Source organism: Syngnathoides biaculeatus, chromosome 19 (genome assembly GCF_019802595.1).
Source record: "Syngnathoides biaculeatus isolate LvHL_M chromosome 19, ASM1980259v1, whole genome shotgun sequence".
In the NCBI taxonomy this organism is placed as follows: Eukaryota; Metazoa; Chordata; class Actinopteri; order Syngnathiformes; family Syngnathidae; genus Syngnathoides; species Syngnathoides biaculeatus.
In genome coordinates, this window is record NC_084658.1 from 688498 (window position 1) to 712869 (window position 24372).

Below are 24372 nucleotides of genomic sequence, written 5' to 3' on the forward strand. Positions count from 1 at the left end.
TTCATGGGTTGAGGTGCGGCCCTGGTGGCCGTAACTTGTGCTTCAATTGTGGATGGCCTGGTCATTTGGCCCGCAAGTACAGACAGCGACCTCAACCGTCTGAATGGGGCACGTGACTACAATCAAGGAGGTTTCAACCAATCCCAAGAGAGCCAAATTAAGTCACAGACTCTTTTGCATTCTTTTGTGTTTGCACCTAACTGTACAGTCAATCTTTTGGGCAGAGATCTCCTCATCGCCACATGCCCTCTCATCAAATGGACCCCTGATGGACTCATCCTGGAATTTCCAGATGATAACACCTACTGCTGCTTGGCTGCCTCTGCCTTCAGTGCCACCATCTAGTTCCCATTTGTTGAACATCACCCTGTTGCATGCCCCACTGCCGACATCTACTGGGCAAGAGTGGATATTGACTCCAGTGGTTGGCTCGAAGCTGAACACTTTTGGACTCTCCTTGGGTTCGCAACCTCAGATCTTATGATATGGTAACTGATTGTATGCATTGCACTCTGTACTATGACAGATCAGCGGATGAGATGTATAGTGAGGCATTTCAGGAAATTGAAAACAACATATGGAAATTGAACATAGGTGATTTGGTTGCAGGCAAACCAGGTGTCGCCTTTTCAGTGTTCCTGACTCCTGAAAAACTCAAATGGTACAGGATGGCGGATCCCCCGGATCCTTCTTTGCCTCCTTGTCACCCACATGTCTTATTTATGGTCTCGCCTCAGCACATAGTGAAGGATCTCGGTCCGTTTGTCCTGCCATGAACACTGGCTACTGATTGGCAAAATTCATTTCACTCTCAATTGCTCTATTCCCCGTCACTTGATGCTTGTCAAGTCAACTTACAGGAGGAGCACCTGTCCCTCTCCAGACCTGCAGGGGGCAGAGAAACCCCAATCGCACAACTCTTCAAACTTCCTGTCAGAGGCTAGGGGTGGCCATATTGGTCACAGGCAGCATGTGAGCTTGTGTGGAACAAAGAAAGCCTACCAGCAAAAGGAATAAATCACTAACAAACAACTGAAGCAACCAAGAAGCAACTAAAAAAACCCGAAGGCACCCCTCAGTTTCCAGTCAGACGCAACTGGTAGGGAAAAGACTTGGATGCTAATTGGTTAATTTGTTTAATTTCAGCGACAAGGTATGTTGTTTGTGTTTGTCTAATTTCTGAATTAATCCAAAGTATTCATGGAGACAAAGTGGATGCTTTTGTTTGGTTTATTCAATCAGTTATGGTGCTTATTTATTTTTTACTTTGTTACTTTGAATACGTAAATGTATGTCATTAATATACTTAAAATGTGATTTGTGAGGTTAAAGTAATGCTTTGATGACCCATTTATTTAAATTAAAAATAATGCAATGTGTTCAATGTGCTTCTTTGTTCAAGGTTTTCAATCTAATCAACCTCTAATCACCCTCTAACCACCTTCAACATCAATAAAGTGTGAAAAGAGAGATTTGAGTTGTTCATGTGTTTGAAGACCAAGGCCCTTTTCAAGTTGGGGCAAATAACTGAGGCAGTTAAAGACAACTTGACAGTTGAAAACCAGTGTGGCAGCAAAGACAAAGGATTAACGGCCTCAAGTCTACACAGTCAACGCATATGGCGGAAGAAGCCACAGGTAAAGCAATCAAGCTGCTGAAGCAAGAGAGGACCTCAGCAAAGAGTGCTTTCACCAAGCAGGCCAACTACCTATGCACAGCTGTTGGACACCTGGAAAAGTCAGAGTTGCAAAAGGAATTCAGAATACTCTCTTTACTTGCATGGAATGTAAATGACACCAATGACAGCTATGAACTCGGCATACTAGCTGAACTGGGAGGTGATGAGGAAGATGAAGAAATGACATTGGATAAGCAGCAACAGGTGGACCTGGCGAAGACCATAGCGGACTGCAACACCAGGCTGGTCAAAGTGAAGCAGACAGTGCAGTCCAACCTCTGGTCCAGGTATTGGGAAAGTGAGCTGACGTTCACAATTGAAGAGGGAGAATCAGCTTGTGAAGGGGCCCATGCAATTCCTGTGTCTGTGGTGAACAAAGATGCCTATGAACATCAAGTAGATGGTGCAGAGAAACTCATCAATGATGTGATGGCAAGCTTCGCGGAATGGGAAGAATGGATCCCGGGAGCAGAAAAAACCCTTCTGGATGGCAGAGTGAAAGGCTTAAGAAAACTGAAGAACAGCCTCGAAACCAAAAAGGCAGAATTCCTAGTGGTTCAAAGAACTGCAGAGGAGGAAATTAGAGGAAGAGCTCTTCAGGTACAGCCTGGAGCCCAGCAGCCTGTTCTTAAAATTAAACCCACCATCCTACCCAGATTCTATGGCTCAAAGTCAAGACTTCCATCAATGGAAAAGGGACTGGGAGAGTCTTCAGAGACAAGGTGAGCCAACTGGCTCAGCAGAAGCCAAAAAGATCCGGCTTCTCAACAGTGTTTATGAGAAGATCCGCAGAGACCTAAGACTGTCCACCAACAAGACCGCAGAGGACATGTTCAAGGTGCTGGAAAGCAGATTTGGAAACAAAACAACCATAGCCCTGGAGATCATTGAGGACCTGAAGAAAATCCCCCCTCTGAAGTCATACCAGCCCAGGAAAATGATTGAAATGATCCAATCGGTTGAAAAGGCCTCACAGAGCTCGGCAATACTGGAGCCATCAAGAATCTGCTTGTAACCAAATCAATAGAGAGCAAACTGCTTGATACAATGAAGAGGGACTTCCTCGTCTTTATGGTCAATCCGGCAAATGCAGTCACACCAGACAACCACTTCGATAGCCTCCTAAACTACCTGAAAACTCAAGAAGAGGTCTTGGAGAGGCTTGAGCAGCTTGGAGTATGTGAGAAGCCAGACAAAAAGTCAGCTGACTCCAAGAAATACGCCCAAACCAGGTCTACAAGAAAAGGGGGATGTGTCGTCTGTGGAGTTGAGCGGCACAAAGAAAAACTTTTCTTCTGCAAAAAGTTGAAAGAACTGAAGCCAAAAGACAAGTTGAGTGCTGTGGAAAGACTGGGAGCCTGCACAAGGTGCCTAGAGTGTCATGGAGAAGAGAGTGAATTCAAAGACACTTACCTGTGTAGGAAGCAGAACTGCAGAGAGACCATCACTTCTTCCTGTGCTGGAACGGAGACCTTAAAAATGCTGAGACAGACAACATCAAGGCCAAACCTGAGGAGGCACAAACTGACAGAAGAACAACAGCAATTTGTGTCTGAACTGTCCCCTGACATGGCAGAAAAATTCAAGAGAGCCTTTATCAAGATCACTCTGCACAGACAAGCCTGCAGGGATGGAGCAGAGTGCATGTAAAGAACTCCCAGTGATCCTTATGCTCCTTGAAGTTACAGCCAATGCAGGTCATAAGATTGGGACACTGACTTAGCATCTGACACAAATTACATTACTCACAGCGCTGGCAGGAGACTCAACCTCAGAAGTGAAAAAATCTCTTTAGTTGTCCACGGCATTGGAGGAATTGCCCTGAAAGTAAAGACAAAAAGATATCACCTCAGAGTGAGGGTCAAGACACCCGCAGGAACCGAAAGAGCCATTGAACATTCAATCAGTTATGGTGCTTATTTATTTATTTACAGTTATGGCTTGGAGGAAATAGCCACAGTACAGAGAACAGTCAAACCTAAAGAACTGAAGAGGTTCTTTCCAGATGCCAGTTCAGAGGACCTGCACAGACCAGAGCAAATCGAACTGCTCATCAGTCATCGGGAAGGACGGCTTGTACTGCAGAGGGTGATGGTGATTGGAGACCTCGTCTTATGGGACGGCCCACTGGGGAAGACCGTTGGTGGAACGCACACAGACCTCTTTGAGAAAGTGAGTTTGGCACCTCACACATCCAAAACCCACTTTTCACGGTCCATGAGAGCCACAGGTGTGAAATATCAAGAACTCAGTGTTATAGGGGGATTCAAAGCTGAAACCAAAAGTATGGTTGCAGATAAAGAATTTCACAACTGGTGGAAATGGGACAGTATTGGAGCAGCTTGCAGACCAAAGTGTGGAGGATGCAGATGTGGCAACTGCCAGCCAGGAGGCAAGGAGATGATACTGAGCAAGGGAGGAGAGCTGGTAATCATCAAGAAAGACTTGGGTTATAAAAGGCCGAAGACTGGCTCAGAAGATTGTAAATGGCTGTGTGACATGCAGCAAAGCCAATGCCAACAAATCATGAGTGACCTCCCATCTGAGCAGATAACACCAGCCAAACCATTTCAATACACATCAGTGGATTTGTTTGGCCCTTACGAAGTGAAGGATGAGGTGAAGAAGAAAGCAAGGCTCAAGGTATGGGGGCGAGTCTTCTGCCGCATGGCATCCCGAGCTCTACACTCAGATGTCGTAAGTGACCAGTCGTCTGAGGGTTTCCTGTTGGCCTACAAGAGATTCACAGTATTGAGGGGACATCCAAAGAAAATGTGGTCAGACGCAGGAAAAAACTTTGTGGGTGCCAGACGCGCCCTCAAAGAACTGTATGCTTTTCTGAAGAAGCTGGAAACATCCAAAGTTGAGAATGAAGCCTCCAAGCATGGAACAGAATGGAGCTGGAAACTTCACCCTGCTGATTCCCCTCACAGGAATGGAGCTGCAGAGGCTGCTGTACGCAGAGTGAAACGTGCTCTGCACAACCTCTATGACGCATCATTGTTCTAATCCCTGGAGAAGAACAAAAGTACCAAAAAAGGAAAAGACAATGAGCATCCAGGACTCATGTGATCTCTCTGGGTTCAAGAACCAAGATATCAAGTGGGAGGTGTCAAATCAACAAACAGGAAGAGCACCTGTCCCCTCCAGACCTGCAGGGGGCAGAGAAACCTCAATTACACTACTCTTAAAACTTCCTGTCAGAGTCCAGGGGCGGCCATATTGCTCACAGGCAGCATGTGAGCTTGTGTGGAACAAAGAAAGCCTACCAGCAAAAGGAATAAATCACTAACAAACAAATGAAGCAACCAAGAAGCAACTAAAAAACCCGAACGCACCCCTCAATTTCCAGTCAGACGCAACTGGTAGGGAAAGGACTTGGAGGCTAATTGGTTAATTTGTTTAATTTCAGCGACAAGGTATGTTGTTTGTGTTTGTCTAACTTCTGAATTAATCCAAAGTATTAATGGAAACAAAGTGGATGCTTTTGTTTGGTTTATTCAATCAGTTATGGTGCCTATTTATTTTTTACTTTACTTTTGAATACGTAAATGTATGTCATTAATATACTTAGAATGTGATTCTTAAGGTTAAAGTAATGCTTTGATGACTTATTTATTTAAACAAAAAATAATGCAATGTGTTCAATGTGCTTCTTTGTTCAAGGTTTTCAATCTAATCACCCTCCAACCACCCTCTAACCACCTTAACCATCAATAAACTGTGAAAAGAGGAAGATTTCAGTTGTTCATTTGTTTGAAGACCAAGGCCCTTTTCAAGTTGGGGGAAAGAACTGAGGGAGTTAAAGACAACTTGACAGTTGAAAACCAGTGTGGCATTGGATTCAGTCTAACACATTTTTACCCACTTCTGTTTTAGAGCACCAGCTTCTGGATAGGCACCATGGACATGAAACAACTGACAGCGATTTTGCTGGTCAACTTCTTGATTCCCTTCCCACATCGCTGTGGTCCATGAATCCCACTGATGTTGGTCTCTGCAACGTATCCCCTGTTGTGTTTCAGATGAAACCAGGACAAATATATGTTCCCCAATACTCTGTAAAAGAGGCTGGGATGATTGGCATTTCAGAAACAATTGACGGCTTGCTCAAAGCAGGAGTGTTGTGTAAAATTCCTGGCTCTGATTTTAACACCCCCATCTTGCCTGTTGAAAAGAAGAACACTGGAAAGTTTCTCATGGTCCATGACCTGCGAGCAATTAACGCCCCCGTGTTAACCCTCAATTTGTCCGTCCCCAAACCCGCACTCTGCATTGTCCCAAATTACATCAGCCCACACTCATTTCACTTGCATTGACTTGGCTAATGCTTTCTTTTGCTTCACCCTTCAATGAAGCAATTTTTTTGCTTTCACTTGGAATGGTGTTTGCTACTCCTACAATCACCTGCCTCAAGGCTTTGTTCTTTAACCTGGACTCTTCAATGACTGTCTTTGTCAGTCTGCTTGAATTGCCTCATGGGGTTCTCCTGGTGCAGTATGTGGATGTCCTCTTGCTGGCGGCTCCATCTGAAACTTCTTGTCTCGAAGCCACGACGTCTTTGCTTTCTCATTTGGCCTTTGTTGGACAGAAGTGTTCTAAGTCCAAAGTCCAGATTGCCCGACCACAGGTTTCCTTTCTCGGATGTCTGATCTCATGCCATGGCACAGGAATGTCTCCTTATCACAAAGACAATATCCTCCATCACCCAAAACCAACAAATGTCAAATCCATGCTTGCCTTTCTCGGTCTTTGCAAGTACTCCAGGCATCATGTTCCAAACTTTGCTGAACTCACTCACCCACTCCGATGGATGCGCAATGAACAAGGTAAGCGCAATCTTTCTAACACTCTTTGTTTGACCACGGAAGCTTGCTTCATCTCCTTGAAACAACATCTTTCCACTGCTGCAGCTCTTGCAATTCCTGATTAGAGTCACATGTTCTAGCTCGACGTGTCTGAAAAGATCGGCAGTATTTCTGCTGCTCTTGATCAGATGGGGGAAGGAGGAAGTTGACAAGTTTGTCTATATGCATCAATCCATTGGAAAAATACGAGCAAAGACACTCAATTTATACTTTTCACATCTGTTCAAGCCAGAGTAATTCAGAAGACATCTCACATTGTTCTTCATCATCCGCTGACTGTGCGAACATCACACAGTAAAGTCCAGTATGTCACGAGTCAAGCTTTCACCATGAACGGAGGAAGACAAAGGAAAATTTAGGTAATTTTCAGAGAACCACATATTCTCTTTACTCATGAAGCAGTAAACATGGCTGAAGATCTGATCTGAAGGAGAACCGCATTGTTGTGTACAAAAAACTCCGGAAGAAAACTGTCTGCACTGAACTTTATGAGACACGTCTTGACAACTCGGACTCGATTCTTTTCACAGACGGATTTGCAGTCAGCCAACCCACAGAAACAAGTTTTGAAAAACTTCAAGCAGAAAGAATTCCAGGCTCCCAGTCAGCACAAAGAGCAGAAATTTTGGCATAACAGCAGCACTCAAGTTGGCAAAAAAAAATCAGTTAACATTTACACAGATTCAGTGTATGCACACATGACAGTTCTTGTTGCATTAAAAGAATGGCAGCAAAATGATTTCCACACTGCAACCGCTACACCCATTAAACATCAGGACGACATTCTCAAATTACGAGATGGTTTAATGTTCCCGACAGCGGTGGCAGTCCTTAAATCCAAAGGTCACTCTCGAACTAATGATTTTGTATCAGTAGGAAACGAATCAGCAGATCGAGCAGCAAAAAAGGTTGCGGGGTACCAACCAACACTACAACTAACTGTAAGTGAGTCTGAATGTCACAATCAACAGGAGGTGACAGTAGAAACACGAAAGTCGAAATTGGGTGTCAAAGTTGATGATGGCATATGGCGAAAAGAGGGTAAATGCATTCCATCTCAGACTCAATTGACAAATCTAATTTCTGAAGCCCATGGAACATGCCATGTAGGTGTGGATGAAAGACTGAGACGACTCCATGACTGGTGGCATCCTTTCATGAGACAAATTGTTAAAGGTGAACTGCAGAATTCCAGCATTTGCAGTAGGTATAACAGTATACCTACAACGAAACCACCACAGGAAATCCTTGATCTGGACGTCGACACCCCTGTTCAGGTAATCTCAATAGGATTTCACCGACATGATTAAAACAGTGTCAGGTTACCGGTATTTCCTAGTCATAGTAGATTAGTTTTCACGATGGCCAGAGTCATATCCCAGCAAACCTGAAACAGCACGCATAGTGTTTTAAACATTTGGTTAATCACTATATTCACAACCAGACGGTCCCCTCGAAATGAATACTTGTGAATGTGTAGTTAAAAGTAATTAAACATAAATGGTCTGAACTTGGGTGTACAGGTCCTGTGTTTGATGGATTCCAAACTGATAGTTATACTGTTTGCCAGACGGAATAATAAAGTCTCTTAATTTTGAACTCAGATTGTGTCTTGAGAAACCACGAGGCTACCCTGACTGATGGCCACATCATACTTGAAATATGCGCCTGACAGATGCCGTGGCAGGTAACAGGACGGGAGGAACCATGATGGACAGTTAATAAGAGGCACATAGTTAAATTTCACATAGTTGAATATCATATTTTAATTTGTTTGTAACATAATTTAAGAAAAAAAGTTCTTAGTTCTAAAGGTTAAACTGTGCTGAACAACCTAATTGTTTGTAAATGTCTGTAGTTTGATTGCAAAACAGTCTGGTTTCACACTGGATAATAAAGGATTCAATATATGTTTTAATGGCTCAATTTCCATGTTGCATGGCAACGTTGTTTCGATGTTCTTCGGGAACGTTGATTGTATGTGGGATTGTCACATTAATGCACTATACGAATGCAATGTTGTTTCAGTTCTTTAGAACAGTTTTGTTGAACTTTCGTCAGAACACAGTTCGACAGAACCTGGGTCCTAAGGGTCTAGAGCATTTTTTTAGAATTTTTTTAGGAAAGTTCTATAGAACTTAATTTCTAAAGTTCTACAGCATTTCTATAGAATATTTTTACGACCTTGGGTCCTAAAGTTCTATTTATTTGTATAGAATGTTTTTATAGAAAATCTTTGGCAATGTTCTGTACAAAATTTTTAGCAGGGAAGACTCATGGTGGGGGACTTTGTTTACATCACCGGTGCCGCGACGCTGCTGTGGTTTGTAAACAGTGTTCACCGCTGCCGGAGTTGATGATCCTCAAGAGCCGGCCTTTTAACTACCTAGGGAATTTACTGCTGTTCTGCTGGCAGCCATTCACATCCTTCCCAGCTCAACCAACAACAGGGGTGAGGAACTGTATGAACTCCACCGGGTCATCAGTGAGCAGTAGAAATCATACGCTGATGCCTTCCTCATCCTGGCTGGGGTTTTTATTCCCAATACCATGCTAATGCTTACATACAGAGTGCTGGTTAAAACGACCAATCCAACCAAGAAGAAGATCTGGGTGTGACTAGATGGGTCATCTGAGGCTCTCAAGGACGGCTTTGTGACCACAAACTGGAGCATTTTCAAACTGGCAGCCACCCACAACATCGCATACCTCCGCGACTACAGAGAGACCGTCACTGCTTGGCTTGAGGAACTGCGTGGATGATGTCATGGTTTCCAGAACTATCTCCATCAGGGCCAATCAAAAGCCATGGTTTATAATGGAAGTCCACAGGCTACTAAAGGCCTGGAATGCTGCCTTCAGAACAAGGGAGAAGGTGAGCCTCGGGACAGCTTGGGGCAACCTGTCACGTGGCACCAGAGAAGCTGAGAGGCAGTTCTCCAGGAGGATTGACGACCTCTTTAGTGACAGCAGAGTTACCAAGAACCTGTGACATGGTATCCAGACAATCAAGGACTACAAGCAACCTCCACTCCCCCTCAGACCTGCGACAACTCCTCTTTTCTGCTGGATCAGTTCATTGACTTCATTGCTCACTTTGAGGGAGACAGCACCACCCCAGCACAGAAGATCCCTCTGCCTCCCAATGACCGGGTGCTGCTGCTGTCTCTGGTCAGTGTGCAGAGAGCACTCAGAAGGACTCATATAAGAAAGGCCTCCGGATTAGACAACATTCCTGGCAGCGTTTTAAGAGATTGTGCAGATGAGCTCACAGGTACCCTCACAGACATTTTCAGCACCTCACTGAGTTGAGCCGTTGTTCTGATCTACATCAAAGCCACCACTATCATCACAGTCCACATGAAGCCAATTCCTTCCTGCTGTAATTAATACCACGCGGTTGTACTCACTCCCATCATTATGGAATCCTTCAAGCGGCTAGCCATGGAGCACATCAAATCCTCCCACCCCTCGATGGTGGACCCCTACCAGTTTGCATATCAGTCCAACCCCTTGACAGATGTTATCTCCATTCCCTTCTACTCAGCCCTCACCATCCTGGAGACCAATGACTCACATGTCAGAATGCTGTTCATTCACTTCAGCTGAGGATTCAACACCATCATCCCCGGGCAGCTCATCCTCAAACTAGACCGGCTGGGACTCAACACCTCCCTGTGCAATTGACTGTTGCACTTCCTGACGGGAAGACCCGAGACAGTCCGTGTTGCCAGCAACACCTCCAACACCATCACGGTGAACACAGGGGCCCCAATGGATGTGTGCTGAGCCCCCTCCGCTTCACTCTGCTAACCCACGACTACACACCCACACCCAACTTTATGAAGAGTTTGGAGTTGACATGGCTGTGGATGGTCTTGTTAACAACAACCATGAGACAAGCTACAGGAGTGAGATGAGCTGCCTGCTGATGCTGTACAAGGAAAACAATTTCCACCTGAAAATTGAGAAGACTAAGGAGATCATAGTGGACTTCAGAAGAGTGCACACCCAGCATTCCCTGCTAACCATCAACGGTGCTGAAGTAGAGCGGCAAGCAGCACCAAATTCCTGCGTGTGCACATTTCCAAAAACCTGTACTGGACCACCAACACCATGGAACTGGCTAAAAATTTCATCAGTGGCTCGACTTCCTGCGGAAACTGATAAGCGGAAGAGCCCCATCACCCATCATGACCTCCTTTTACAGAGGGGCAATCAAGACCATCCTGTGCACTAAACACCTAAAAAAAAAGAAGAAAATCATCCTGGACTTCTGGATGTGAAGAGGGTCCACTTCTTCAGATTTCTGGAAATTTAGATCACAGATAAACTCACCTAGACTGTAAATACCACGGCGGTGCTGAAAATTGCCCAGCAGTGATTCCACTTCCTGAGAGTGCTGAGGAAGAACAATCTATAAACCAATCTGCTGCTGGCTTTCTATGGAACCACCGTGGAGAGCATCACGACATCCTGCATCACAGTGTGGTATGCTGGATGTACAGCAGCAGACAGGAAAGCTGTGCAAAGAGTGATCAACAGCGTCCAGAAGATCACTAACTGCTCTCTGCTCGCCCAAGAGGACATTGCCAGTTCTTGCTATCACAGCAGAGTTACTCTTTCAGGGCTGTTCCCATCCTGGTCATCACCTGTTTAACCTGCTGCCTTCGGGCAGGTATTGCAGGTCCCACAAAAAAACGGACAAACAGACTCAAGACAGCTTTTTCCCTCGAGCTATCAACACCTCGACCATAAGACCACGAAACCAAACAGTACTGTAATCAAAAATTATGAAAATGAACTTTCTCCTTTGCTTTTCTAGTTGTCTGAGCAACAGTTAAGTACCAATAGATAATAGTCATACCAATGCCTGGACATGGAGAATAAGACGAAAAAATACACTGTATTTATCGATTTATTAGTTTATTTTTAAGTTTGGGGTTTTTTTTTAGCAATAACTGTGCCTTGATTGTAAATATTTTTTTATCTGAGTTGCTTTACTTCATGTTAAAGATGTTCTATTTTATTTTATTCGAGCAAACACCATGTGGATAAGCGCTCATTTCTTTCTATGCACAGTCGTAAGACAATAAAGGCTTTTGATCTGGTTTGATCGAGTTTTTAATTTATTTTTAATGAGTCTATTATAGCACCACAGGTCTGAGAGGAATGTTATTTCAGGTATGTTGCATCTCATGTATGTATAACAAATTTGGCAGTAAAGTTACATGAATTAGAAAGATGTCCACCCCCCGTCTACAAAGAAATGTCCAAATGGACAGAATTAGCATTGTAGTTGGATCTCAGTTTTTTTTTTTCTGTTGTAATGAAGAAAGATGTAAGGGATAACAATGATATAAGGAAAGTTGAAGTACTTAAAATGAAGAATCATTACCGTTGTAGGGACTGGGACTGAGGGTTTAGGTTTTTGAAATGCTTCAACAAATCTGCAGTCCGATCAAGGTGGTGTAACTTGGCTTGAGGCCTAAGAGAAGATGATAGAGGAATCACCAGATATGTAAGATTTGTAATTTTTCAAGGTTTCAAAACTTATTCACAAGTGACCATGTTTAACCATGTTTGCTTTGGACAATGCACCACTATTTGATCTGAGTCAGTCGATCTCAGAGCTCTACTGGGTTTGTGTTCCATAAGCATTTCTTTCTTGTATTCAGGACCTAAATCATTTAGTGATTTTTAGACCAGTAGCAGAACTTTAAAATCTATTATAAAGCTGACTGGAAGGCACTGCAAGGATTTCAGAATTGGAGTTATATGCTCGGACCACTTTGTTTTGTTCAGAACGCGAGCTCCAGCATTCTGAATGAGCTGCAACTGTTTAATACTCTTTTTTTTGGGGGGGAGTCCAGTCAGAAGACCGTTACAAAAGTGAAGTCTACTTTAGATAAAACCATGGATGAGCTTTTCCTGGTCTGCTTGACACATACTTCACTCTAGATATGTTCTTCAGATGGTAGAAGGCAGTTTTTGTGATTGATTTGATATGATTGTTGACAGTCAGGCGGCACGGTGGCTCACCTGGTAAAACGTTGGCCTCACAGTTCTGAGGTCCCAGGTTCAATCCCAGACCGGCCTGTGTAGAGTTTGCATGATCTCCCTGTGCCTATATAGCTCGAAGCCTAATTTGATCATAAGGATTTTCGGGATTACAGATAAATTGTCAAGACAACTTGCCCTTCATAGATAACCACGTAATATCGCTGGTATTATCCTGCCATTAACTTATTATAGTAGTTTTACTTGCGCCCAATCTCAAAAAGAGTCATCAATTTAGGCACTCCAAGTTGCCAATTCCTTCTCCCCACCAGCTTGCCACACGACAATTACACCTATAGAAAGACCTTGTCTCTTTGTCAGCGAAAACTGAACAAAAAGCCCGAACTTCCGTATCCAAGGTTTTTATAGCTTTTTGGTGGAACATTCTGGAAAATGTTGGCTGAATCTACGCCTAGTGGGAAGGGCCTCCTTTGGTTCATCCTATTGGGCCCCATTTGCCATTCCTGGCTTGACTTGTCATGCCCTTCTTTAGCTTCACTCAATTTTGTCATTCTCCCTTTAATGAATAAATGCATCTTTTTTTTTTTTTAAATATAACCACAACTCACGTTCGGTTTCACCCTAATTTTGAACAATAGCATAAATGTATCAACATTCTTGTGAATACAATTCTCTCATGCATTCTTAGGCTTGTTTTAGTTGGTTGCTCATCAGGTGTTGCCTTGTCTGAGAGACAGCCATACACAGGTTATATTCTTTTCACAAAGCTTTTTCAAAGCATCTTATTTTTTGCTAAAAGTCCAGTGGAAAAATAGTTGAAATCCATTTCTGCTTGCCGACTTCCCGCGTGGTCATTCGAGTGTGATGGGCTTCCTGTTCAGTAACTTGATTCTGCAACCATCTTGAAAAATGTTAGGTGTGGCTTGACAGCTGCATCCTGTCACTGTCTTTATATCAGAAATAAGATGTGAATACAAAGATATAACAATAATTGGGTTCTTAAGGTTGCTAACCCCAATATATGTATGTAATACAAAGATATGAAAAATAATCAGGTTTATATAAGGTTACTGACTTTGGTATACGTATGCAATGCAATGAGAAGCTAAACGTAGGGTACGTTTATCAGAGAGATCTTTGCCGTGCTGGTGACGCAATCAAGTGTAATTTTGTTTGGCGACATCTGGTGTCCAATTTGAGAGTTGGTGGCTCAGCTCAAAACATGAACCTTAAGCCATACACCCCAATTGTTATCAATTCGCTCCATTGCTATTTGTGGTATGGAAACCTATCTGACACGTGTTAACGATAACTAGATAATTATATCTTATGAATTATGTGAGTGCGTATACCCTTGATGAACTAAAGGATTACAAATCTTTACAAGCCTACAATTACTTTGTAAGTGGCTGGGTTCAAGATCTATGGGAGCGGGTGAGCGCTGACTCGTGTGTAATGGCAGCTCAGGTAAAACATTCTCAGAGGTCTACCGATCCACTCCCTGAATCATATCCCAAAAAGATGGTTGCGTTCTCTCCGGTCATTGTACCTTTATGGCCGGTCTTGGAGAAGTGTGTTCGCACGTGGCTGCCCTTCGTTTTGCAGTCAAGGCTTCAGTAAAATTATGGGATAGCAAGACAGTTATAGAAAAGAAGTCTTACTGGTTACTGCCTTCTGCAGTTAAAAATTAAAATCGAGTTTTTTTTCTCTTAAAGAATTCTCTATCATATCTTTGTGTAGAATACATAATTTATTCATTCCTTGTTGCCTCAAATATTTAATTGAAAACAGCTTACATAGCAAGGTACCAAAAATACTTTACAAAATAATTTACACACAGCTGTAAGATTAACACCTTGATAGATGATGTATTCCGATTTTAAAATATTCACGTTATTATATTTCTCATTTGCTTGTATTTTAACGGGTTACTTGTTACAAAATGATCCGAGCAAACTTTATAGTGCTCTTTGTTGGATCAGGAAGAAATCCATCTCGGTTGATCCTCGACAACCATAGGTTCCATCTTTCTGTCGACAGTCGCTTGGTTTTACTTCCCTGGTTGACAATGACCTTTGGAATATCAAAATACTTGATCTTTGTTTGCCCAGATTTAGCGCGGTTAGCATAGCCCCAAACTACGCATGTGTGGCCCATATTATAGGACAAAAGGGGCTTGCTTTGTTGAGATAAACGCTTCACTTTGTTCAGACACACAAAATGGCGGACAAGGGACTCCTGGGACTGTGGTGATGTCATCAGAAACCTATCCATAAATCTAGACGAGAAATTGGGCTCATGCACAAACCACACTTGAAATACCGTGTTCGCTTTGCTCTTACAGCACTCTGTATGAATGAATTAATAGATGAATGCCATTTACTGTCATTATACTGCTGGACAGCAAAATTGAACTATTCTTTTTCAGTGAATACACAAAAGCAAGGTAAAAAAAATAAATAAGAATAAAAAATATTTTCCTTTCAGCTTGTCCCATTAGGGGTTGCCACGGTGCATCATCTTTTTCCATCTAAGCCCATCTCCTGCATCTTCCTCTATCACACCAACTGCCTTCATGTCTTCCCTCACAACATCAATCAACCTTCTCTTTGGTCTTCCTATCATACTTTTGCTTGGCAGCTCCATCCTCAGAACCCTTCTACCAATATACTCACTCTCTCGCCTCGAGACATGTCCAAAACATCAAAGTCTGCTCTCACGCACACTTTGTCTCCAAAATTTCCAACTTTGGCTGTCTCTCGAATGAGCTCATTTCTAATCCCATCCAACCTGCTCACTCCAAGCAAGAACCTCAACATTTTCATTTCTGCTACCTCCAGTTCTGCTTCCTGTTGTCTCTTCAATGCCACCGTCTCTAATCCGTACATCATGGCTGGCCTTACCACTGTTTGATAAACTTTGCCTTTCATCCTAGCAGAGATTCTTCTGTCACATAACACACCTTTCGCTAGCTGTTCCAACCTGCTTGGACCCGTTTCTTCACTTCCTGACCACACTCTCCATTGCTCTGTATTGTTGACCCCAAGTATTTGAAGTCCTCCACCCTCGCTATCTCTTCTCCCTGGAGCCTCACTCTTCCCCCTCCACCCCTCTCATTGAAGCACATATATTCTGTTTTAATTTGGCTAATCTTCATTCCTCTCCTTTCCAGGTGCATGTCCACTGTGGGAGAGATAATCTAAAAAAAAAAAATAAATCACAATGTATGATGTTTTTTAATTATTTATTTATTATTTATTTATTTACCAGCTGATAAGTATTTGAACACCTTAACAAATGTTAATATTTTGTACAGTAGCCTTTGTTGTTTGTTCCAATTACAGAGGTTAAATTTTTCCTGTAATTGTTCACAAGGGTTGCACACACTGCAGGAGGTATTTTGGCCCACTCCTCCATACAGATCTTCTCCAGATCAGAAAGGTTTGTGGGCTGTCGCTGAGAAACATGTAGTTTCAGCTCCCTCCATGATTTTTCTCTTGGGTTTAGGTCTGGAAACTGGCTAGGCCACGCCAGAACCTAGATAGGCTTCTTATGGAGCCACTCCTCAGTTTTCCTGGCTGTGTGCTACAGGTCATTTTCATGTGGAAAGGCCCAGCCATGACCCATTTTCAATCCTCTGACTGAGGGAAAGAGGTTGTTCCCTAAAATCTTATAATACATGACTGCTGTCATCCTCTCCTTAATACAGTGCAGTCATCTTGTCCCATATGTAGAAAAACACCCCAAAGCATGATGCTACCAACCCCATGCTGCACAGCAGGGATGGTGTTCTTGGGATGGAACTCATCATTTGTCTTCCTCCAAACACGGTTAGTGCAATTATGACCAAGTAGTTCCATTTTAGTCTCATCTGACCAAAAAACCTTCTCACATGACTCCTCTGTATCATCCAAATAGTCAATGGCAAACTTAAGACGGGCCTTGACATGTGCTGGTTTAAGCAGGGGAACCTTCCGTGCCATGCATGATTTCAAACCATGATGTCTTAGTGTATTACCAACAGTCACATTGGAAACGGTGGTCCCAGCTCTTTTCAGGTCATTGACCAAGTCCTGTCATGTAGTCCTGGGCTGATTCCTCATCTTTCAAAGGATAATTGAGACCCCACGAGATGATATCTTGCATGGGGCTCGACTCCGATTGTGATTGACCGTCATGTTTAGCTTCCTCCATTTTGTAATGCTCCAACAATGGACCTTCTTTCACCAAGCTTCTTGGCAATTTCTCCGTAGCCCTTTCCCGCTATGTGGAGTTGTACAATTTTGTCTCTTGTCTCTTTGTACAGTTCTTTGGTCTTGGCCATGTGACAAGTTTGCGTCATACTGATTGTATAGGGTGGGGTATGCAGCTAATTACCTCACATGGGCGCATCTGATTCAGGATAATACATGGAGTGGAGGTGGACTTTTAAAGGCGGACTAACAGGTCTTTTAGGGTCAGAATAGCTGATGGACAGGTGTTCAAATACTTATTTGCAGCTGTTTCACACAAATAAATATAAAATCATTCATTGTGATTTCTGAATTTTTCTTTTAAGATTATCTCTCTAATAGTGCACCTACAATGAAATTTTCAGACCCCTCCATGATTTATAAGTGGGAGAACCTGGTCAAATACTTATGTTCTTTTCTGTACATGTCCTGTACATATTTCTCTGCTACACCAGACTTGCGCATCCAGTATCAGTCTCTACTTAGGAGCAATGTAAGAATAAAATACAAGTAAAAATACATAAGAATGGATGTGTAAAACGGAATGTATACAATGTATTGCATAAGATTCTGAAATCAGCATGTCTTCACATTAATAATGCAGCTAGAGGAAAAATTAGATTTCAGGGTGGTCATGGCTCTCAGAAAAATATTCCTGTCTGTTGGTCCTTGCTTTGGCTGGATCTGTCCTGCCTTCCAAATGGAAGGAGCTCAAACAGTTGATAACTGTGGTGTCTTGTTCTTTTTCTTTCGGCTTTTCCCGTTAGGGGTCGCCACAGCCTGTCATCTTTTTCCATCTCACCCTATCTCGTCCATCCTCCCCTCTATCACCCTCTGTCCTCATGTCCTCCCTCACAACATCCATCAACCTTTTCTTTGGTCTTCCTCTCCCTTTTTTGCCTGGCAGTTCCAACCTCAGCACCCTTCTACCAACATACTCACTCTCTCACCTCTGAACATGTCAAAACCATCGAAGTTTGCTCTCTCTCACCTTGTCTCCCAAACATCCAACTTTGGCTGGCCCTCTAATGAGCTCATTTATAATCCTATCCAACCTGTTCACACCAAGCGAGAACCTCAGCATCTTCATTTCTGCTACCTCAAGTTCTGCTTCCTGTTGTCTTTTCAGGGGCACCAGCTCTAATCTGTACATCATGGTCGGCCTCACCACTGTTTTAAAAACTTTACCCTTCATCCTGACGGATACTCTTCTGTCACATAGAACCCCAGACACCTTCTGCCGAATGTCCCCCCCCACTTGGACCGATTTCTTCACTTCCTTACCACGCTCTCCATTCCTCTGTATTGTTGACCCCAAGTATTTGAAGTCGTCCACCTTCGCTATCTCTTCTCCCTGGAGCTTCACTCTTCCTCCTCCGCCCCTCTCATTCACACACATATATTCTGTTTTACTTCGGCAAAACGTCATTCCTCTCCTTTCCAGTGCATACCGCCATCTTTCTCACTGTTCCTCCGGTTGTTTCCTGCTTTCAGTGCAGATCACAATATCATCTGCGAACATCATGGTCCAAGGGGAATCCAATCTAACCTCGTCTGTCAACCTATCCATTACTACCGCAAACAGGAAGGGGCTCAGTGCAGAACCCTGATCTAGTCCCATCTCCACCTTAAATTTTTCTGACAAACTAACGGCACATCTCACCACTGTTCTGCTGCCCTCATACGTGTCCAGTACTATTCTAAAATATTTCTCCACCACATCAGACTTGCGCATACAGTACCACAGGTCCACTCTTGGTACTCTGCCGTAGGCTTTCTCTAGGTCTGCAAAGATACAATGTAGCTCCTTCTGACCTCCTCTGTACTTTTCCACAAGCATCCTCAAGGCAAATAGTGCATCTGTGGTACTCTTTCTATGCATGAAACCACACTGTTGCTTGCAGACACTTAATGCTCTCCTGTGTCTAGCCTCCACTACTCTTTCCCATAACTTTGTGTGGCTCATCATCTTTATTCCTGTGTAGTTTCCACAGTTCTGAACATCGCCTTTGTTCTTTAAAATGGGGACAAGCACACTTTTCCTCCATTCGTCTGGCATCTTATCTCCTGCTAGTCATCTATTGAATAAGGTGGTCAAAAAATCCACAGCCACCTCAGCAAATTGCTTCCATACCTCCACTGGTATGTCATCAGAACCAACTGTCTTTCCATTTTTCATTCTGTTCAGTGCCTTTCTAACTTCTCCCTTCCTAATCAAAGACACTTCCTGGACATTCACACTTGCCTCTTCGACTCTACCTTCTCTCCCATTTTCTTCATTCATTAACTTAGTCCACTACTGGCACCAGTCAACATATTTCAATTGCTATCCTTAATCAGCTTTACTTGCTGTACATCCTTCCCAAACCTATCACACTGTCTGGCCAACCTGTCGAGCTCCTTTTCTCCTTCTTTTGTATCCAAGGTGGAGTACATGTCGTCATATGCCTTTTGTTTAGCCTTCGCTACCTCTACCTTTGCCCTACGACGCATCTCAATGTATTCCTTACGCCTCTCCTCAGTCCTCTCCGTGTCTGACTTCTTCTTTGCTAATCTCTTACCTTGGATGACTTCTTGTATTTTGGGGTTCCACCACCAAAACTCCCTCTCCCCTTCACTACCAGAAGACACCCCAAGTACTCTTCTGTCTGCCTCTCTGAATACCTTGGCAGTCTTATTCTAGTCTTCTGGAAGCTCTTCCTGTCCATCTAGACCCAGTCTCACATCTTTCCGGAAGGCCACACAGCATTCTTCCTTTCTCAACTTCCACAACCTGATTCTCTGCTCGACCTTGGTCTTCTTAGTCTTCCTACCCACGATCAGAATCATCCTACACACCACCATCCTATGCTGTCGAGCTACACTCTCCCCCACCACAACCTTTTCTCCTTCTTTCGTGTCCAACCTGGTGTACATGTCTTCATATGCCTCTTGTTTAGCCTTTGCCGCCTCTACCTTTGCCATATGTTGCATATCAATGTACTCCTTTCGCCTCTCCTCACTCCTCTCAGTGTCCCACTTCTTCTTCGCTAATCTCTTTCCTTATATGACTTCCTGTGTTTTGGGGTTCCACCACCAAGTCTCCTTCTCCCCTTTCCTACCAAAAAACACACCAAGTACTCTCCTGCCTGTCTCTCTGATTACCTTGGCTGTCGTAGTCCAGTCTTCCGGGAGCTTCTGCTGTCCATCGAGAGCCTGTCTCACCTCTTTCCGAAAGGCCGCATAACATTCTTCCTTTCTCAGCTTCCACCACATGGTTCTCTGCTCTACCTTTGTCTTCTTAATCTTTCTACCCACCACCAGAGACATCCTACACACCACCATCCTATGCTGTCGAGCTACACTGTCCCCTACCACTACTTTACAGTCAGTAATCTCCTTCAGATTACATCGTCTGCACAAAATATAATCCACCTGCGTGCTTCTACCTCCGATCTTGTAGGTCACTATATGTTCCTCCCTCTTCTGGAAATAAGTGTTCACTACAGCCATCTCCATCCTTTTTGCAAAGTCCACCACCATCTGTCCCTCAAAGTTCCTTTCCTGGATGCCATACTTACCCATCACTTCTTCATCGCCCCTGTTTCCTTTACCAATATGTCCATTACAATCTGCACCAATCACAACTCTCTCGCTGTCTGGGATGCTCAGAACTACTTCATCTCGTTCCTTCCAGAATGTCTCTTTCACCTCGAGGTCACATCCTACCTGTGGGGCATAGCCGCTAACCACATTATACATAACACCCTCAATTTAAAATTTTAGTCTCATCACTCGATCTGATACTCTTTTCACCTCTTAGCCAGCTCTTCCTTTAAAATAACCCCTACTCCTTTTCTCTTCCCATCCACTCCGTGGTCGAATAATTTAAACCCCGCTCCTAAACTTCTCGGCTTACTACCTTTCCACCTGCTCTCTTGGATGCACAGAATATCAACCTTTGTCCTAATCATCATGTCAACCAACTCCTAAGCTTTTCCTGTCATAGTCCCAACATTCAAAGTCCCTACACTCAGTTGTTGGCTCTGTGCATTCCTCTTTTTCTTCTGACGATGGAAGTATGGGATTCTTTAGATGAACGGTAATATTTGTTTGGCATAGTTTTTACGCCGGATGCCCTTCCTGACGCAACCCTCTGCATTTATCCGGGGTTGGGACCGGCCTACAGATTGCACAGGTTTGTGCCCCCATAGGGCTGCATTGCGAACAAAACGGCACCACTTCGGGTATTAAGATAAGACTTGTTAAATTTCCTAAGCCCTCACGGGCCTCGTCGTATAAGTTATGAAGTTACTCACGTTCGTTATTTCTTCAACATCCATGAATTGATCACAAACGCGTCTCATTCTTTGCAAGTTCAGGTTAGGAATACTCGGCCGATAAGCAAGTTTATTTGGCGTTTCCACTCGCCCATTTTCTTATTGGTACTCACTATCCTCGTTGTATACAATACGTAGGTTTTGCAGGACATGTAGAGACTAGCGTTTGATATTTTCCTCCACAGTAAATATTTGAAAACAGCATGTGTTGTCTGCTTGGCCAACTTGGGCCGAGCTGCTTCGACGTGAACGATATGACTCCGACTCCAATTTTCTTACTAAGGTTGCACAGATGGTGATTTTAGTCCACTGAAGTCGTCGCCAGGAGTGTCCCACGTCGAGTATTCACAACATTCGGTAGTTGATAACTGTGGTGTGTAGTGTCCTTTATAATGTTCCAAGATCTGCTTCACCGGTAAATGTCTGTCAGAGAGGGGAGAGGGCAGCCAGCAATCTTCTATGCTGCTTTATTTGTCCTCAGAGGCCTTGCTCCGTATACCTCCATGCAACTCCCATACCAGATGGAGACATAGTACGTCAGCAGACTCTTGGATGATGAGTTTTCCTAAGGCGTCCCTTTTGCTTTCCTCTGGCATGATTATCTGGACATTGGTTCTGGGTGTGGCCTGGCTTGCCAAAAAAACAGCACTTTCTTTAGGAATATTGTCCAAGGGTCTGTTGTCGAGTGGATGGGGCAAGCTTGTTGTGGGGCTGTCCAATAGACTCTGAGTGTGGGGTCCTTCCTCATGGCAGGCCTTTCTCGGCAGATATCCCATCAGAGGTTGCTGGGATGTGACCTTCTGCCTTCTTTGGTTGGGGTTGCTTTTTGTTTGATGAGACTTGTTCAAGGGTGACCACGGAAGCCTGTGTCTTGTTTTGGATTCAGTTCAGTCAGTTGTAGTTCTGTAAGATTGGAACTCTTTTGTCTCTGAATTTCCTCTTCCTTCTGTTGTTCTTTGTGCACACTCTCTACATGATGAACAATGTGTTCTGAGAACAATGGGCAGACCATTTTCATCAACCCACCACATTCTCTTGTCAATGTTGCACTTCCTCAGGTGCAGCCTTTTCATCGTGACGTTGAGGCTTTCATCGTGCTGGTGATGTTCCACACACTCTGCCAGCCTTTCGCCTCCATCTGCATTGGAAGGTGTGCAGGAACTTGAAGAGGCATTTAGTGTCTCTCTTTCCTGCGAGGTTGGATCAATTTTCCAATGTGGTCTGTTCTGTTTCCAAGTGTCATGCCTTCCAGGATTTCTTCTGCCTTATGTTTGCCATTTATGTGCATAATAAGGGCTTTGACGTCTCCCAGAGCTAGTGTTACTCCAGCTGTGCTTTCATCCTAGGCTATGATCCATTTGTCAGCACCTTTGTTGAGGTCAGATAATCTGTCCACAAAGACCTACCATGTCGCAAAAGAACCGAAGTGTATATTGCTGTTGTCTTGAAGCTTTTGTCACTATGGGACACTGGAACAGGACCTTTTCATCACTTGAGTCATCTTCTTCCTCCCTTTCCTCTCTTGATGGCTGGTAACCTCTTTCTGTTTGTCTGTTTTCACTGCGCAGCATGCCTTGTCTCCCACAGAGGTAAGCGTCCTTTACTGCAATCTATTCCATCCTTTTCCTTTGTTTAGTTGAGTCTTCAGCAAGTGCAGCTATTAGTATGAGTCCTTCCTCAAGGTTGCTTCTTCTGTCAATCAGCTCAGGGCTCAAGGAAGATGTTCTTGTGTCGCACAAGCTGTGGCAAGTAAGTGAAAGTTACTTGCTTTCTTGCCTCTTTTGGGCAGAACTGCGGGAACAGCCGTCATCTTTCTTGTAAGGGAAGGGGTCAAGGATGACAGACACTCTTTTTCAGGAAACAACACTTTTCTTGAAATGCTGCTTGTACCTTTGCTCCTCCCATCCTCATCTTTCATTGCAGCTTTCAACTGTCTCGCATTTTCTTCTCCTTCACTGGTCTTGTTATCCTCCAAGTCAATCAGATTGACAGACTTGTCATACGGCCTTGTAGCTCCTGGGTCATGCTCTTATCAGATAGTTTGAGTAAATCAAGTGGATTTAATGTGTTGTTGGCCTTGCAGCCAATAGACTTTGTCTCACTATTATCATTTTCATCTGTGTTTTCCATTCAACAATAAATGTTCCCATCAAGCTACCTCTGTGTCTCTCCCTTTCTCTCTCTCCAGCTAGCATGTATTGACCCAAAGGAGTAGTTTCAGACATGTATGGTGGCGGTTTGTCATGCAAATTTGGTGGAGAGGGCAATCTCTGCTCTCCCGCATTTAGGTTTGAAAGTCGGCACTTTTGATTATCTGCCATGACAGGAAACTGACGGTTCCCTTAAGTACATTTCCCTTCTTCTGTTAACCACCATAGCGCCCTGGCCCACTTTCCCAATAAGGACGCACTAAGATCCCGTGCTTCGTGGTGTTCAACATTTGCTTCTATTTAATTGCATTATGCAGTCATGAAGGTACCTTCCTTCGGCCAGCTTAGATATTTCCCACAGCACTGTTCTAAGAACTACTGTTATCCAAAGTTGTGGGTGACTTACAGTGCCTTGTGAAAGTATTCAGCCCCCTTGAACTTTTCAACATTTCGCCACATTTCAGGCTTCAAACATCAATATATGAAATTAAATGTTTTTGTCAAGAATCAACAAGTGAGACACAATCATGAAGCAGAATGAAATTTATTGGATATTTTATAGTTTTTTTTTTTTTTTTTACAAAGAAAATATTGAAAAGTGTTCAGTGAGGATCTCTGAATGATCCAATGTTGACTGATGATGATAAATAGAATCCACCTGTGTGTAATCAAGTCTCCGTATAAATGCACCTGCTCTGTGAAAGTCTCTGGGTTCTGTTGAAAGTGCAGAAAGCATCATGAAGAGCAAGGATTACACCAGGCAGGTCAGAGATACTGTTGTGGAGAAGTTTAAACCCGGATTTGGATACAAAAAGATTTCCCAAACTTTAATCTTCTCAAGGAGCACTGTGCAAGCAATTATATTGAAATGGAAGGAGTATCAGACCACTGCAAATCTACCAAGACCTGGCCGTCCCTCTAAACTTTCACCCCGAACCAGGTGAAGACAGACCAGAGATGCATCCAAGAGGCCCATGATCACTCTGGATGAACTGGAGAGATCTACAGCTGAGGTGGGAGTGTCTGTCCATAGGACAACAATCAGTCGTACAGTGCACAAATCTGGCCTTTATGGAAGAGTGGGAAGAAGAAAGCCATTTCTCA

General features: G+C 43.6%; 1 protein-coding gene across 4 annotated transcripts; it reads left to right on the forward strand.

The window, feature by feature from the left end:
- The first annotated feature begins 387 nt into the window (after window positions 1-387).
- On the forward strand, window positions 388-11602 carry LOC133492908 (uncharacterized). 4 transcript variants are annotated; one of them, XR_009792789.1, is made up of 4 exons: window positions 388-1153; window positions 1403-5097; window positions 5345-7823; window positions 8151-11602. XR_009792789.1 is itself a non-coding variant. In XM_061805741.1 (2 exons), exon 2 carries the CDS (start codon window positions 3770-3772, stop codon window positions 4685-4687), a length of 918 nt encoding a protein of 305 aa, XP_061661725.1. In that variant the 5' UTR covers window positions 388-1153; window positions 1403-3769; the 3' UTR covers window positions 4688-11602. The 4 variants fall into 4 exon arrangements, 1 of the variants encoding a protein (XP_061661725.1); XR_009792787.1 differs by having other exon boundaries at window positions 5345-11602; XR_009792788.1 differs by having other exon boundaries at window positions 388-1099; window positions 5345-11602.
- Window positions 11603-24372: the final 12770 nt, after the last annotated feature.

What these genes read in the sequence shown, in the direction of transcription:
- LOC133492908 (XM_061805741.1), top strand. Translation starts at nt 3,770, where the DNA reads ATGGTGATTGGAGACCTCGTCTTATGGGACGGCCCACTGGGGAAGACC.